The 16,094-nt window shown below is 41.2% G+C and overlaps 1 protein-coding gene across 1 annotated transcript in view; it reads right to left on the bottom strand.

The window, feature by feature from the left end:
- The window catches only part of FMN1 (formin 1), a 432,398-nt gene that overhangs the window by 151,030 nt on the left and 265,274 nt on the right, over positions 1–16,094 (bottom strand). The window contains exons 8-11 of the mRNA XM_052647085.1: positions 12,706–12,767; positions 10,447–10,535; positions 2,180–2,309; positions 592–738 (exon numbers count right to left, since the gene is read on the bottom strand). Of these exons, the coding sequence (XP_052503045.1) occupies positions 592–738; positions 2,180–2,309; positions 10,447–10,535; positions 12,706–12,767 (428 nt within the window). The remainder of the gene's footprint in view (positions 1–591; positions 739–2,179; positions 2,310–10,446; positions 10,536–12,705; positions 12,768–16,094) is intronic.

Genomic DNA, 16,094 nt, shown 5'->3' with positions numbered 1-16,094 from the left:
ACAAGGCAGCCTTTGTGTCTTGTTCACGTGGGTCTAACTCTAATTTGCCTGTGTGTTTCCCCTCCCTCCATGCCCCCTCCCTGCCCCCCAACGGGGACGCCTAGCTATGGGCTGCTTGTTTCTAAAGAAAGCTCTGCAGGGGTGTGGAGCCAAATGATAATCAGGCTCAGAGGGGTTGACAGTGGACCCCCCAGTCCAATTGTTGTGGACCAAAGGATAATTCAAACGCTCAGCTCCCTTGGTGATTCAGCATCGCTCCCTACTCAGGGGTGAGTAAATTACAAGTAGCTAAGACCAAATTCAAACAGATTCAAATCTTGTGCTATGGCTAATACTGTACACTATCTGTTTTATCTTCTCATGGTAGCTCAACATCTAATTGTGTGCTTTCAAGCAAATGAATGTTGGGAATTTTTCATCAAAAGAAGATCAAACATGAAAAACCTGTATTCAAAAGAAAGCAAAGAAAAAAATGTACTGCTAGGAGGACGACAGAGATGAATGGGACAACTAGGGATACTTTTAAAAAAAATTGAAGGGGTAGAAGGAGAATGATGGCAGATCACAGAAACTCATAGGAAAAATAAGTACCCGACTTTTGACGTCCTTGAGTTTGGGCAGAATTTCTAAGCTATATCCATCTGCTTGTCCCCGAGTCCTGTTTCCTCCATTCATATAATTTCCAAAAGCCAGAATGAGAGCTAAAATATCTTTTACACTTTTCATGTGCAGCAAGCCCTGGAAAAAAATAATAATTATTATGAGGCTGAAATCCAAATGCACCTATGTTCATTCAACAACAAATGTTCACCAAGAGCCTGATAGTCTGTCTGCTGGCCTGTTACCAACGGGATTTACAATTGGTGAAACAGAAAATACACTTCATTAAGCCATAAGTGTCTTAAAAAAATATGTTAACAGCCATCATTTTTTATCATTTCAGTGAATTACAAACTACATGTTTTAACACTGAATATTAAATATTACATTTCTATTTGAGCCAATTTTATTTTTTAAATACTTATTTTAAAGGATTCAGAAATTGAAATGAGAGTTGTTACAGTTAGGTTTTGTATTTGATGGCTTCTAAATACAAAAGGTTCTAAGATCATTTGAGGATCCGGTTTTGGACACTTGTCTCTATATAAACAGCATAGTTAAATGTCGGGTAGATACAACAGCATGCCTATGCTTCCTTATCCCTGGAAATAACCCTCAGAGGTGAACTACAATAATGTATTTCGAGGTCACAGGCTCTGTTTATTAAGCGCTTGCTGATTTGTCTATTAACTTTTACAATTTCAAGCGTCCTGGGGTTTTCTTCAGCTTCCTCTCTCATTTGTTTCACCTCTTTCTCTCTCATTCTTTGGCTCCAAGTGCAAATTTTCAAATTGATACTTTTCTCCCTTCTCTATAATTTCAGTCGACTTTATTTTCCTTTATTTCAGGGTAAAGACAGAAAACCAAGTGCAGCTCCAAGCTGACCTCTGCTCCTGCTTTTTAGGGCATTATCAGAAGGTGCATATTATATACCTTGGTGATATTTACGCTTTATTGAAATTTTTTATGTTTTAGAAGGGAAAAAAAAAATGCCTTCAAATAAGCAACTAAACACTACAGTGTTTATGAAGGATCATCATGTGGTTAAGGATGCAGGTCACTGGGAGAAAATGCCAAGCTGAAGAATTTATAAAGAACACCAGTGGGATGAAGCCAACAAAATTTATTGGCCCATCACTCATTGCCATAATCATTTATTTCATTTATCAAGTCTCTGGAATCGTCTTACAATATTTCACTATGTAAACACATTTCAGATGATCCAGTGCATTGGTTTAAGGCAAATCTCTTGCAATCTTGGACAGAGTAGAAAACACACTATACTATTAAGGTTGCTTTTAAGTGGCCAGTATGTATATTGGGAGGTATTTGGAATATGTGAGAAATCTGTAGAAGTGTTCTTTTTTTCTTCCTCTTTATCCTCTATCAATCTGCATCTCCTTTCTTATTCATTCACCTACATGCACACAAAGTTATGGGATAATCGTCACAGGGAAATACATAATCTTAAGGCAAAAAGTTTTCTACAAAGGGACTCAAGTTGATCTTTCCCACTCTCCACTCCCTCCTCCACCCCCAAGAAAGGCAAAGTTATCCTTGAATTAGGCAGCACACATACCTTAGAAGCTCGTGTGATGATCTCTACCTTTCGGTGCAAGGCGGTGATACCCTCAGAAAAGACAGATCTGAAGATTATGCACTGGGCACGTTCAGCAAAATTAGGGATCTGGGCTAACTCATGCAAAAATCTGTAAAAATTAAGAATGAATCAGCTGACTTCATATACAGTCACACAGGAAATAAAAAGACAGCAGAAAAAGATTCACCATGAGAGCATTCCTTATTTGACAATGTCAATTGAACCATCATAAAAGGTATCAAATAAGCAAACTCAAGGGATGTGCTCTACTGTGGACAACAAAGCCACTTTTCAAAATGGGTTTCCATATAACACCTCCCACCCATCAGAATGGCTATCATCAAAAAGAATACTAACAAATGTCGACAAAGATGTGGAGAAAGGAGAATTCTCGTACACTGTTGGTAGGAATGCAAATTGTTGCAGCCACTGTGGAAAACAGTATGGCAGTTTCTCAAAAACCTAAATACAGAATTACCTTTTGACCTAGAAATTCCACTCCTGAGTATACATCCAAAAAAACTGAAAATACTAATTTGAAAAAATATATGCACCCCAGTGTTCATAGTGGCATTATTTATAACTGCCAAGATATGGAAGCAATCTGTGTTCATGAATAGATACATGGATAAATAAGATGTACACACAATGGAATGCTATACACATATACACACAATGGAATACTGCTGCTGCTGCTAAGTCGCTTCAGTCGTGTCTGACTCAGTGCGACCCCATAGACAGCAGCCCACCAGGCTCCCCCATCCCTGGGATTCTCCAGGCAAGAACACTGGAGTGGGTTGCCATTTCCTTCTCCACAATGGAATACTACTCAGCCATAAAAAGAATAAATCTTACCATCTGCAGCAACATGGATAGACTCAGAGGGTATTATGCTATGGTAAGTGAAATAAAGAAAGACAAGTACTATATGATATCACTTATATGTGGAATCTAAAAAATATAACCAAATCATGAATATAACCAAAAAGATGCAGATTCACAGATACAGATAACAAACCAGGGGTTACCAGTGGGGGAGGAGCAATATAGGGCTAGGGGAGTGGAAGGTACAAACGACTAGGTATAAGATAGGCTCAAAGATACACTTTACAACACAGCTACTTTGTGATAGCTGTAAATGGAAAGTAATATTTAAAAACTGTATAGAATTTTTAAAAATTAAAAATATATTAATGGGTTTCTATAATGGTGAACAAACGTATGATGTATAAGTTAAGAACAGAAAGTTAATGCAAGTATACTGAACCACATCAAGTTTAATCTATCTCCTGCTTCCCAAATAAGACTAAAACCCAAATGGGAAGCATTAATCTTTACAGTCTGGAAAAAAAAAAAAAGAAAACAACACAATCGACTCCCTTTATAATGCAGTATTTTCTAATGGCGTATTAACATAGGCTAAGTGAAGACGAGGCAAATGTCTACAGGCAAGTGATTAAAAGAAATCTCTTTCTGAAATGAGCTTACTATTATTTTCCTGTTCAATCAATTGTAATAGTCATAATGATTCTATTCTACAGGTGTTTACTTTTCCACATCGACTTACTTACACAGACAAGAGTTCATAGTTCCACGCTTGGAACAAGGCAGGCACTCATTAAGCGAAAACAATCTAAAGTTTCTTAAAAATAAACAGCAAGACAGATCTTAAAAGCTAAAGGTGAGTCCTGACCTACACACAGAAGCTCACTGTCTGAGCAGCTGGGCACTGAAGCCCCTTGCAAAATTAAGTTGGAAGAGTTACATATTCTCGAAGCCAACCACCCGAGGAAGGGGTATAAACTAAAATGGATGGAAAGAGTTGGAAATGAATCCAGAAGAGGAGAGAATCCACTAACAGCTATTAAATCCATTCTGGGGTTGAAATGATGATTAACTGATAGTTCTGAAAGTCTTAGTCAAATTGTAACATCAATACCTTGACATTTTGTAACCTCTTACCAAGAATACTTTTACATAGGAGCAAAGCTGGAGCCCCCTTTTTTCCATAACCCCCCAACGTTTCTTAGTTAATACTCTGTGCCCTCTTTTAGGGACACTTGGGTTTTAATAATAATTCTAATAATCAACTGTTTTTCTTATTCATTCTACAACCAGGTCATAATCCTTTTTCTTTTTAATGGCACTGAGATGAAGCAAAGAATGCTCATAAAAGAAAACATACCTTTGTTTTAAGGTTTTGTAACTTTTGATTATTATGAAAACCATGTGATGGGATAGAAAAATGAAAACCCAAAAGAATTCTGAATCAGAACAAGATGAAAAAATTACACACTATATGTAAATTGCTTCTTTGCTAAAATTAGTTTCAAACCACTGATTCATTTATGACTGAAATCAGGGGTATCACCAGTTTTCACAAACGCAAGCAGTAAAAAGCTTGTGGGCCGGGAGGCACCTGGTCCTGTAAGTGAATCTTGGGAAGTCTGACATATTCAAATGCTGCTGAATAGCACCCTGCATTTCTCCCTTTCCAAATACAACCATGAAACACTACTCCCAAAGTAGGACCTATATCCCAGAGAAGGTACACTTCCTTGTTTAAGTGGACACAGTAAGTGAAGAACTGATGGTAAGAATATGCAGATCAACACCCCAGCTTACCAGCAAGGACTTAGAAGAGAAGAAGGAAATGCTGGATAAACAATCATTCATAACTAGTGTCCAGAAAGGAGGTTTAGGATCCACAGAAGGAGATGAGCCCATAGCCTCAACTAATCTGTGTTACCCAGAAAAAAATGAAATAGAACTATAAGGTTTCCTGGGCTCAAAGCTTTACTGGAATTAGGGTTGGCACTAGGAAGGCTCTCAGAGAACCTTAAAGACCCAATGTGTATGGAGAAGGGGCCAAAACACATATCCAGAGTTGAGTCAGGAAAGGAATTCAGAAATTCCACATTACTTTTAGATTGGACTCTAGGAAATGTGTCACCAAAAATACTATAGCATCAGTCACCAAGAATTTTATTGTTTTTAGATGAAGCATTTACAGTGTGCCAGGCACCATGCTAAGACCTGAGAACCTAATTTAACTTATATATAATTGCTTCTTGATCACCTGAGAAATAAATCCACAATTACTATGGAGTTTGATGAGTGATCTTGGTGATGGGACCTGGAACAGGAGCTATGGATGCCACATGCAGGGCATTGCAGTCAGAGCCCTGGAAGGACCACGTCAGCCCAGGTCTCTGGGAGCCCTCTGGTGCTTGCGCAGGCCGTGTGTGAGAAATTGCCAGTGAGAGCCTAGATAGGCTGCCTGACATTCATGGGCAAAGGTGAGAAGGAGCTAAAATGGAGCTTCATGTTCTAAAACACAGATTTCAAGCTTTTTCTGAATGAATGAATGATTGGACACAGAAGAGTGACACTTCCAGCTTCTTGTTTTAGAAAATTGTCCTGGCAAGGCTTGGATGATTGACTGGAGGCTATAGCGGATCTGCGGCTGGGGATAGCTGGAATATTCTAATGGGTAGGAGAGAGGGCTACCAGTGTGGATGTACAGGGGCAAATAGTTAGAAAGCAATTGAGGTGGCCAGACCCAGAGAAGCTGACCCAGCCCGTGAGATATTGACAAGAGTCCAGAATGATTTGTGGGTTTGGGGCCTGGTCACCTAGCAGAAGGTGAGGAGTAGCAAATATGGGAAAAATGAAAACTCGAGGAAAGCACCATTTCCCGTTTATCTGAGAAAGTACCAGAAGCATGTGCTGTGCTGTGCTTAGTCACTCAGTCGTGTCCGACCCCTTGTGACCCCATGGATTTTAGCCCACCAGGCTCCTCTGCCCATGGGAATTCGCCAGGCAAGAATACTGGAGTCAGTTGCCACGCTCTCCTCCAGGGTATCTTCCCAACTAAGGGATTGAACCCAGGTTGCCTGCCTTGCAGGAGGATTCTTTACTGTCTGAGCCACCAGGGAATGTTACCTCAAAGGCTATGAAATGTCTAACATCTTATCCCCTCTTCTCAACTGGGTTTTATACTCTACCCATAAGGGAAGGGATAAGCACTCTTTTACCCATCCCCAAGGAGGGCGTCTTGGGCATTATTAGCTCATGGTACTCATGAATATTTATGGACTGATATTCTTTAGGACTAGTCTACGCTAGGGCCATAGATAGGAAGGACTAAATATCCCCAAAGAGCCACAGACTAGGGTCCTTCCCCTTCTGTCCTTAAGGCCAGATGGTCTTGCCAGGGTGGACTGTAACTAGAGTCTGTATACAGGAGAGATATTCTGCACCTCACAGTAACTCAGCTCATAGCAGGAATGACGCAACAGGCCCACTGTTTTCAAGGGATTAATATTTGGTTAATGATCCCTCGGAACCCTGAATGATAACATTTCTGTCTGTGCATGTTGTAACCTATGTTCCTCCACAGGAGAAGATGCTAACAGAGCCTTGTTTCAAAAAGTCAATGTGTCTTCATTTGGGGAGGCAGGAGGGCAAGGGAGCTATGGGCATAAGAGAAAAGTGAAAGTCACTCGGTCATGTCCAACTCTTTGCGATCCCATGTACTATACAGTCCACGGAATTCTCTAGGCCAGAATACTGGAGTGGGTAGCCTTTCCCTTCTCCAGGGGATCTTCCCAACCCAGGGATCGAACCCAGGTCTCCTGCATTGCAGGCAGATTCTTTACCAGCTGAGCCACAGGGAAGCCCAAGAATACTGGAGTGGGTAGCCTATTCCTTCTCCAGGGGATCTTCCTGACTCAGGAATTGAACTGGGGTCTCCTGCATTGCAGGTGGATTCTTTACCAACTGAGCTATCAGGGAAGCCCATAAGTAGAGCATCCCAATAGGCTATATATGGTATCCTCACTTCAGGCCAGAAAAAGCACACACCAGGCCTAATCAAATGCAATAGAAGCTCCCAATGCCTCACTACCACCCCAAGCAGAGTGTGAACAGAGTTGAGGACCATCGCTGGAGAGAGTGGTTCTCAGAGAGCCTAGTCTCAAGCAGATGACATCTCTGTGGGAAATGGCTTCCTACATCTGGCCCCATGTTCAAGAAAGCTGATGAGGTGAGTGATGAAGCCAGGCTCTCCAGACTCGAATTTATGGGACTGGGCACCACAGGAATCTTAGGAAACTGCAATGTTGAAACTATAAATGATTCATATTTTCCAGTATGTAAAACATGCTTATAGTCAACTCACTTGGAGCTAATGGCAAGTAAGTGGCCAAAAAATCAGACTCTGGCATAAATCAAACAAATGCTGTGCTGTGCAGGAGGTTGGGAGCAAAGGTGAAATTCACTTAGGGCTGGAGGCCCTACCTCTCTGGGCCTCACCCTCTAGCAACTGAGTCCAAACACATCATCAGGACAATATGACCATCTTCTCTGCTGTCAGTAAGAGCTTAGCATGATAAGGAAGCCATTAAAATGACCACTTACAAACTTTAAAAATGCCCTTCATCTATGTCTCTATTTCTGCCTTGGAAATAGGTTCATCTGTACTATTTTTCTAGATTCCACTTGTGTGTATTGATATATTTGCTTTTCTCTTTCAGACTTACTTCACTCTGGGTGATAATATTCCAATAAAATTTTTTTAATAAACTAAAATAATAAAAATGCTCTTCTATCCAGATCCTCAGTAGAGAAAGCAAGAACAAGAAGTCATTTTGTTAATTACCTGCTACCATTACTTTTTGTCTTGGCAATTAATCTTGTAAAATAATACCAAAAAGGCATTAACACAGAAGAAAAAGGGGACCCCTTCCAGGAGCCACACCCACTGTTCATTTCACCAGGTTGGCTTTCCTATAGCTTAGAGCAGGGGTTGGTGAATTATAGACCCCAGGCCAAATTCAGCCCATCACTTGTTTTTGTATGGTCCATCAGCTAAGAATGGTTTTCACATTTTTAAATGGTTGGGGATAAGTGAACAGAGGATAATATTTTATGACGTGTAAAAATGATAGGAAATTCAAATTTCAGTATCCATAAATAAAATGTTGTTGGCGCACAGGCACGTCCATCATCTATGGCTGCTTCTGGACTACAACGGTAGACTTGAATAGTTCCAACAGACTGTAATGGCCCACCAAGCCTAAAGTACTTACTGCCAGGTTCTTTATAGGTAAAGTTTTCCAACTTTGAGCTTAGAAGATCATTGCTTAATGTGGTATAGTTAGCACTACCCAAATGCTTAATCACATGATGCAAAGAGCCAACTCCCTGGAAAAGACCCTGATGCTGGGAAAGATTGAAGGCAAAAGGAGAAGGAGGGCCAGAGGATGAGATGGCTAAATAGCATCACTGACTCAATGCACATGAATCTGAGCAAACTCTGGGAGATAACAGAGGTCACAGGAGACTGGCATGCTGCAGTCCATAGGGTCCCAGAGTCGGACATGATTTAGCAACTGAATAAGAACAACAAATGTTTGATATGTCCTACTGTCCCTATTATGGACTGAATGTTTGTGTCCCCCCAAACCCATATGTTGAAACCCTGACCCTCAATGTGATAGTTTTAAGGAGTAGGGACTTTGGGCAGTAATGAGTACTTGAGGGTTAATCCCTCATGAGTGGGGTTAGTTCCCTGCAGAAAAGAGACACAACAGCTTCTTTCCTCTCTCTGCTCTCTGCCACGTGAAGATATAAAGAGATGCTGGCAGTCCACAGCATGCAAGAGCATTCTCACTAGAACCCAGCCATGGCTGCAGCTGGATCTCAAACTTCTGGCTTCAGCAACTGTGAGATAAACATTTTTGTTGTTGGCAAGTCACCCAATTGAAGGTATCTTGTTAGAGCTGACTTAAGTCAGTCCTCAAATATTTCCATGGCTTTGTGCCTAAATATCCGTTATTAGTCTTTTCATTTTCAGTCATTAGCTCCTTAATGGAAATTAACTCATTATATTAGAAAGCATGACATGGGATTGACTGTGTGATGGGTAAGGGGTAGCGTTGGTAAGGATGGGGACTCAGGGTGATGGAACTGAAGGGCAGGGGAGCCCACTGAGTCACAAAATTCCTAGGCTTCATGAACTAACTTTGGGTGTGTTTTGGGGGGAGAGTCCTGGCATATGCTCCACATGAGAGCCAATCATTGAAGTGTCCCCAAATTACCATAAAGGTTTGTCAGTAACTGAGCAAACCTAAAAATCCCCCACCCAGTCACTGGGAGATGATTTTTGGACCTTGGAATCCAAAGGAAATGGGGCATTTTAGAGGAATCAAGGGCAAGGTATGAAGGTTTCAGGACAAGCCGTTCACCTGTCTCTGGGGCTGACTTATAACTCTGGTGGTGGTTTAATCATTAAGTCATGTCCAGCTCTTTGTGACCCCATGGACTGTAGCCCACCAGGCTCCTCTGTCCATGGGATTTCCCAGCAAGAATACTGGAGTGGGTTGCCATTTCTTTCTCCATGGGATCTTCCCCAGCCAGAGATCGAACCTGGGTCTCCTGTATTACAGGTGGATTCTTTACCAACTGAGCCACCAGGGAAGTCCCACTTACCCTAAACTCGATCAATTTCCTCTGTTTCCTATCCCTCCCCTCATCTCCAAGCTGAGAAGGGTACCCTGCCTTGGGCAGGAAGCACTCAAAGGAGCAACAAGCAAAGGAGCCCTCTGTCCACTTGGGACCCACATTCTCAGAGTCCTAGGTGGACCTGGGGGGCTGTAGATCCCAAGAGCCCAGCAAAGAACAAGAGTGTGTGGAACACCTCAAACTAGAGAGCAGACATCGCTAAACAGTGACTGGAGAGCAGCGTAAGCACGTGCAAATGAAGGATGAAAAGTCACAGTGAAATTGGGCAGAGCAGGTGGAGAGTGTGGGGAGAAAGCTGGCACACGCAGCAACATTTACTGGATACGATATTTAGGAAAATCAATTTAAATCCTGTGACTCTGACATCATCTCTTTCAACTGCATCAGCAGAACCTTAAACGGAGCAGTAACTTCTTCCTTCCTCAGTTACCCTTTTGGCCAGAATGTTTAGTCTAGGAGGAATTAACGATTTGCTAGGACAAGAAAAGGGGAGTCATGAGGGGTGGGGTGAGGGCTTGAGACATGCTACCCAGCAGCACAAATCTCCCAGCTGCCTTTCCCGGCAGTCAGGTCATCCTGCTGCATGCAATAGGTCACGGGAATGACGCTGCTGTGACTGAGCTTGGCACAGCTTAGATGTGGTTATTCGGAGCTGGAGGCAGGAAGATAGGGAAGGCCCTTCTCCTTTTATTAACAGAAAAGTGTTCAAGCATCCTTACTGCTCAGGTTTATCCAGCAGCTTCAATTCTTCCTCTTTGGATGTCTCATAATACTTTCTTATTTTAACGAGTTCATCCTCTTGGGCTCTCTGTGTTGAAATAGAAGCAAAACACACACAAAAATGAGCAGTGAGAATCTGTCTAAAGCAATACGTCTCAAAGTACGGTCTCTGGACCATCAGCATCACCTGTCACTAATTAGAAATGCCAACTGCAATTGCTGGCCCTATCATGGGTATAGGGCTTCCCAGGTGGCTCAGTGGTTTAAAAAAAAAAAAAAAATTTGCCAAAATTTGCCAAAATTTGCCTGCCAATGCTGGAGATCCAGGTTCAGTTCCTGGGTTAGGAAGATCCCCTGGAAGAGGAGATGGCAACCTACTCCAGTATTCTTGCCTGAAGAATTCCATGGACAGAGGAGCCTAGTGGACTACAGTCCATGGGGTCTCAAAGAGTCAGACATGACTTAGTGCCACTGAGCACACCTTGGACATACTTTATGCAGGAAGCAGGGCCAACACTCTTAAGAGGGGTTCAGAGAGCCACCCAGGTGATTCTCAGGCCAACGTTTGAAAATCACTGGCTAAAACCCAATGGTCAAATAAGTACCTGAGCTGGATATACAAGCCAGGAATTTAATTGCTACCTTAAATGCCTAGTGTCTTTCCTTGTAAGACTGGATATGGTTCAAGCTCTCCTTAGCATTTGCTTCCTCATCCTCAAAACAGCCCTCCTAACTTACATAGGATCCTGATTTTTAAATTTCTGGTCAGCAGGCTCTCTCTGACTTTTCTAAGTATTTTCTGTCTGCACTACTTACTTTGCCATTTGGTCTCATACTTTCTCAATTTATCCACCTATGTCAGTTATATGCAGCTTACTGCTACTGTAAGCTAACAAGTACCCACCACATGCACAGTCCTGAGCCTGAGGTAACAACTAAAAGCCCCTAAAAGGCATTTTGCCTTTTAAGAAGTCCTCCAACATCAAGCATGGCATCCTTGTGTTATAGAGGACTCCACCAAGGCTTAGACTAACTACCTGGTAAAGAGCTTGACGTGAAACATCTTTCTTCCGTAATTCCATGCTGCCCTCCAGGTATTCCACACATGTGCCAGGATGGCCTAGGATTCATACATCCTCTTATTTATTAATGAAAGCCTTCCTAATAGAAACATGGGACATTCCCACCCATCATATTATATTGATACTAAACAGTTCCTGATATACAAAAAGGATGTAAAAACATGAAGGGAATTGGAAATCCTGCTAGACTGGATTATCACACTATGGAAATTTTCTGTGAGAGGTTTAAAGTCCCTGGGAATCGAAGTATTGAATCATTTTTTGAGCTTGGTAACCGAAGCATGCTATAGAGCTCTGGGAAATAGCATCACTCAGTAAAGAAGAATCTGGTTCAATCTATATATTCAAATCTAAAAGGAGTCAGTGAACCAGAGCAGTTAACAATTATGGGAACTGGGACTCTCCTGTGTCATATTCTCAAGAAATCCTGTCAATTACTCTGGTTATTTACACATATAATCCACATTTAAAGACCATATATGTATACAGTGTTGCTCATTTTCAAAATACAGTGCTACTGCTATATATATCGAGCTCTATTTTAATAGTCACAGAAATCATGTAGAGCCTATTATAATCCCCATTGTACTGAGGATCAAACAGGTTTAGGAGTTTAACTGACTCAAGGCCACTCAGTTGTCCATGACAGAGCTGGATCTCAAACCTGAATATCTCATTCTAAATTCAAAACACACACTCACCATCCGATACTATTTCCCACATTCAATGCCATCAGCTTACTTGGACTAAAAGTAATCATCCAAGCTGGAGATAACATCCCCATTCCTCAGAAGATAACACTGGTTATACACCAATATTAAGCTGGTAACTTAGCTTCATTCACTCTGATTGCAAATCACAGGACTGCGTTCTGTGGCACAGATGTGGCCTCCCCATTGAACCACCTTCTCCTGTAAAAGAAATCTACTAACCCAGATACCACAGTGTGGGGGAGGGATGTCAAGAACCTAGTGTTTCCTCATGTTTACTCTCCTTTGAGCTTGCTTTTCTGTACCTTACTCTCTTCCACGCAATGTCAAAATTCCCACCATCAAAGAATATGAAAGGATCAGTGATTTTTTGGGTGGGAAGAGTCACATACAATGATTTTTTAGACATTAACACATTTTTTTAAAGTTAGTTAAGATACAGAAATCTGGAAACTCTGATACTCACGTTTTCATATAAGGCTGCCAGGGTTTCCAGATCAACCACAGAATCGTCCACGTTAAAAATGGCTGCCGAGCACCCAAAGAGAAAGAGAAAGGATATGAGGTTAGACCGGACTCTGCTGCACTAACATTTACTCCAGGTCCAGCTACCAAGCAATGTAAACGTTTGCCCTCTCTCACACAGGTTGTCTTCTGACATGCTCTTGCCCCCTTTCCTTCTGCACCAGGGGGGCCCTGTGAAAGAAACCAAAATGGTTCTGATTGCTGGCCTAAGCCTTGGCCCTGCCTGGTTTAATTCCTCAAGCTCTGCATCCTTTCTGCAGTTTAATTTAGGCTCCGCAGGAGAAGTGTTTGTGTTTTAAAACTAAATCAGTTAGTAGGTTTGAAACACAATTTTAAATCTTTCTTCCCGCCTGGTAATTGAAGAGATTTAATACCTAATGCACCAGAACTGACGCTTGCCCATTACCAGGAAGAGGGAGAGAAAAAAGACGATGTTGGCAAATTAAATGAATTCAGGCATGTGATTTCAAGCACCTTTCCATGGCTGCTGCAAACATCTTGTTTGGATTAAAAAGACAAGAAAAAGCAATAATTGCATCAATGGCAAATTAAGATTATGGAAACCTCCCATGAGCAAGTCTTAAGGCAAGTTCTTGTTTCCATGGTTTTATTTGGATTCTACTTGTTGTTCTGTATCTTAAATAAGTCATTTAGCTGTTAACTAATATGCCTGTGATTTCATCTAAAGAGATTCCTTCCCATATATACCAGCATACAAACATGGAGATTTTAAAGCCTTAATGGATTTGGCAATCAAAGTACTTGAAATAGGCAGCTCCACATCTTTAAATAATTATTCAAAACTAATAAGGTTTGTTCCCTCAACCCCACCACCCTTCTCTGACTTTACATTGTGAAATTAACCAGCATGCTAGTAAATTTTCTCCGTGGCAGGCTAATTAATTTTATTAAACCAACCAGTGATATTTAGAATGCCTTAAAATTCTGCTCATCAACCATTACTCTGTTGGTTGGCATTACACCATGGTTTTGGAAAAGGTAGGGATCAAGGTAAAGGGCAGGTTGCTTTCAAATTGTTTTGCTTCTTCTGTGGTTTAGAATTGTATGAACCCCTCCATACAATTTTAATAAACCTAATTAACTGAGCTAAGATCATGTAACTTCACAGAATACTGAGAAATGTACTTAAAATTCCTTCACAGGGCACCTTCTCTAATTCAGGAGTTAATCAGCAAGCTGTTCCTCAGCTACATGGAGCAGTGAGAAAAGAAGCGATTAACAGGCAAGTGACAAAGTCAGTCATCTCAGACTCCACCAAGACATAGGAAAATTACACTTCTGAAGAGGCCAATCTAAAACCACAGAAGAAGAATGTCCTTTGGGGAAAGAAAGAAAGAATTCACCCTCCCAGGACTGTTATACTATGCATGGAGATAAGATGATTTTGCTAACTTATTAGAAGGACCAGGCATTTTTAAATGTCTGATACTTGAAGGAAACAAAAAAGAGCCAGGAACAATGTCTATTTTATGTAAATTCTAATAGTTTCCTATAAAAATCAGCCAATGAAAACGCAGTAAGACAAGGCAAAATTCTAAAAATAATTTATCAGAGATGTTCATTTCTAAACTAGGTACTACATAGAACTGCAAGCTTACATATAATCAAGTGATCTTAACTAATGGGAAAGAGAAAGATCTGTTGGCTTCCTTTCCTGGTGAGTAAATATTTGAGTTTCAAAAGTTAATCAGTCTGGGTACCAGGTATACAATTTGATGGGTTATATCCTCAGCCAATTCCCCTCCAGTGTGCTAGGAAATGGAGGAAAACACGTAGGGAGGACGGGACTGGAGAATGGGCGTGGGCTCTGGCGACATTCATTTATTCATTCACCCAGCCCTTGAATAAATATTTGTTGAATGCGCACCCAGTTCTAGAAACTGTTCTAAAATGCTGTGATTATATAAATAAAATGTGTCTAAGACATTGAAGGCACTTGGTCTCATGAGACTTATACTCCAGCTTAGGGGATAGAAAATAAACAAGTAAATAGTTACAGATAATGATGTAAAGAAAGAGTAGAGCAATAAGCAACCTTAGAGAGGCTGATGGATGAAGGCTTCTTTGAAGAGGCGATATTTAAGCTAAGAGCTGAGCAGGTCAAATTCTATGAGTGTCTGGGGGAATAGCCTTCCAGTGGGAGGTAAGGACAGAAAGAGGTTTCTTATCTTGATGAAGGAATAAGCTCAAGATTCAGAAAAAGACCAAGATGACTATTATGGATGGAAGCAAAACTTACTACATGATCCTGGCACATTCTGTTCTATTAGGTTCAGTGTACTGACTCCAGTATTCTTGCCTGGCAAATCCCCTGGACAGAGAAGCCTGGCAGGCTGCAATCCATGAGGTCACACAGAGTCGGATATAACTGAGCACACACACACACATTCATGCTGCTGCGAAGTCGCTTCAGTCGTGTCCGACTCTGTGCGACCCCACAGATGGCAGCCCACCAGGCTCCCCCGTCCCTGGGATTCTCCAGGCAAGAACTGGAGTGGGGTGCCATTGCCTTCTCTGACACACATTCATAGGATGGGTCTAATTTCACTTACTGAAAACATTAAAACAAGATGCATGCTCAACCGAGCTCATAGAACATTATGAGAAATCAAAATAGTACCTACAAATAGTGACTACTGTGATGTTAACTATACACACTGTACATGTTTTAATGCTTGATAATGCCTTTTCTGCTTTAACATCTGGAAAGAATTAGAGAAAGAAGACTACCACTTTCTAGAATACTTGAGTGTTTCTGATAGGAGCAGTTGCTATTTAAACCCTTTTGGTCCTTTAAAACCCCACTCAAGGCCCACCTTCAGAAGTGTTAATAGAAAAGGTATATGTGTGAATAACTCTAATTATGAAAAATAATGTATTGAATGTCTTAAGGGAAATAAAAGATAACTTCGGGTCCATTTGGCCTTCCCTGGTGGCTCAGACAAAAAAGAAATGGCCTGCAATGTGGGAGGACCTTGGTTTGATCCCTGGGTTGGGAAGATACCCTGGAGAAGGGAATGGCTACCCATTCCAGTGTTCTTGCCTAGAGAATTCCGTGGATAGCCTGTGGCCTAGAGGGCTACAGTCCACGGGGTTGACCAAGAGTTGGACATGACTGAGTGACTGACACTTTCACTTTTAGGGTCTATTTAGAACACTAACCTAATCTTAATTTCTCATTTCCATCTTTCCCATCAAAGCACTTTTCTTCATACCACCCAAGTTATTTTTTTTCAATCAAAAATTTACTTTGATGTTTGAAATACCTCAGATGTCTTTCCTTTAAATATTGGGTAAAGTCCAGCCGCC

This window comes from Budorcas taxicolor, chromosome 10 (assembly GCF_023091745.1).
Source record: "Budorcas taxicolor isolate Tak-1 chromosome 10, Takin1.1, whole genome shotgun sequence".
Classification (NCBI taxonomy): Eukaryota; Metazoa; Chordata; class Mammalia; order Artiodactyla; family Bovidae; genus Budorcas; species Budorcas taxicolor.
This window is presented reverse-complemented; position numbering and strand designations above follow the sequence as displayed.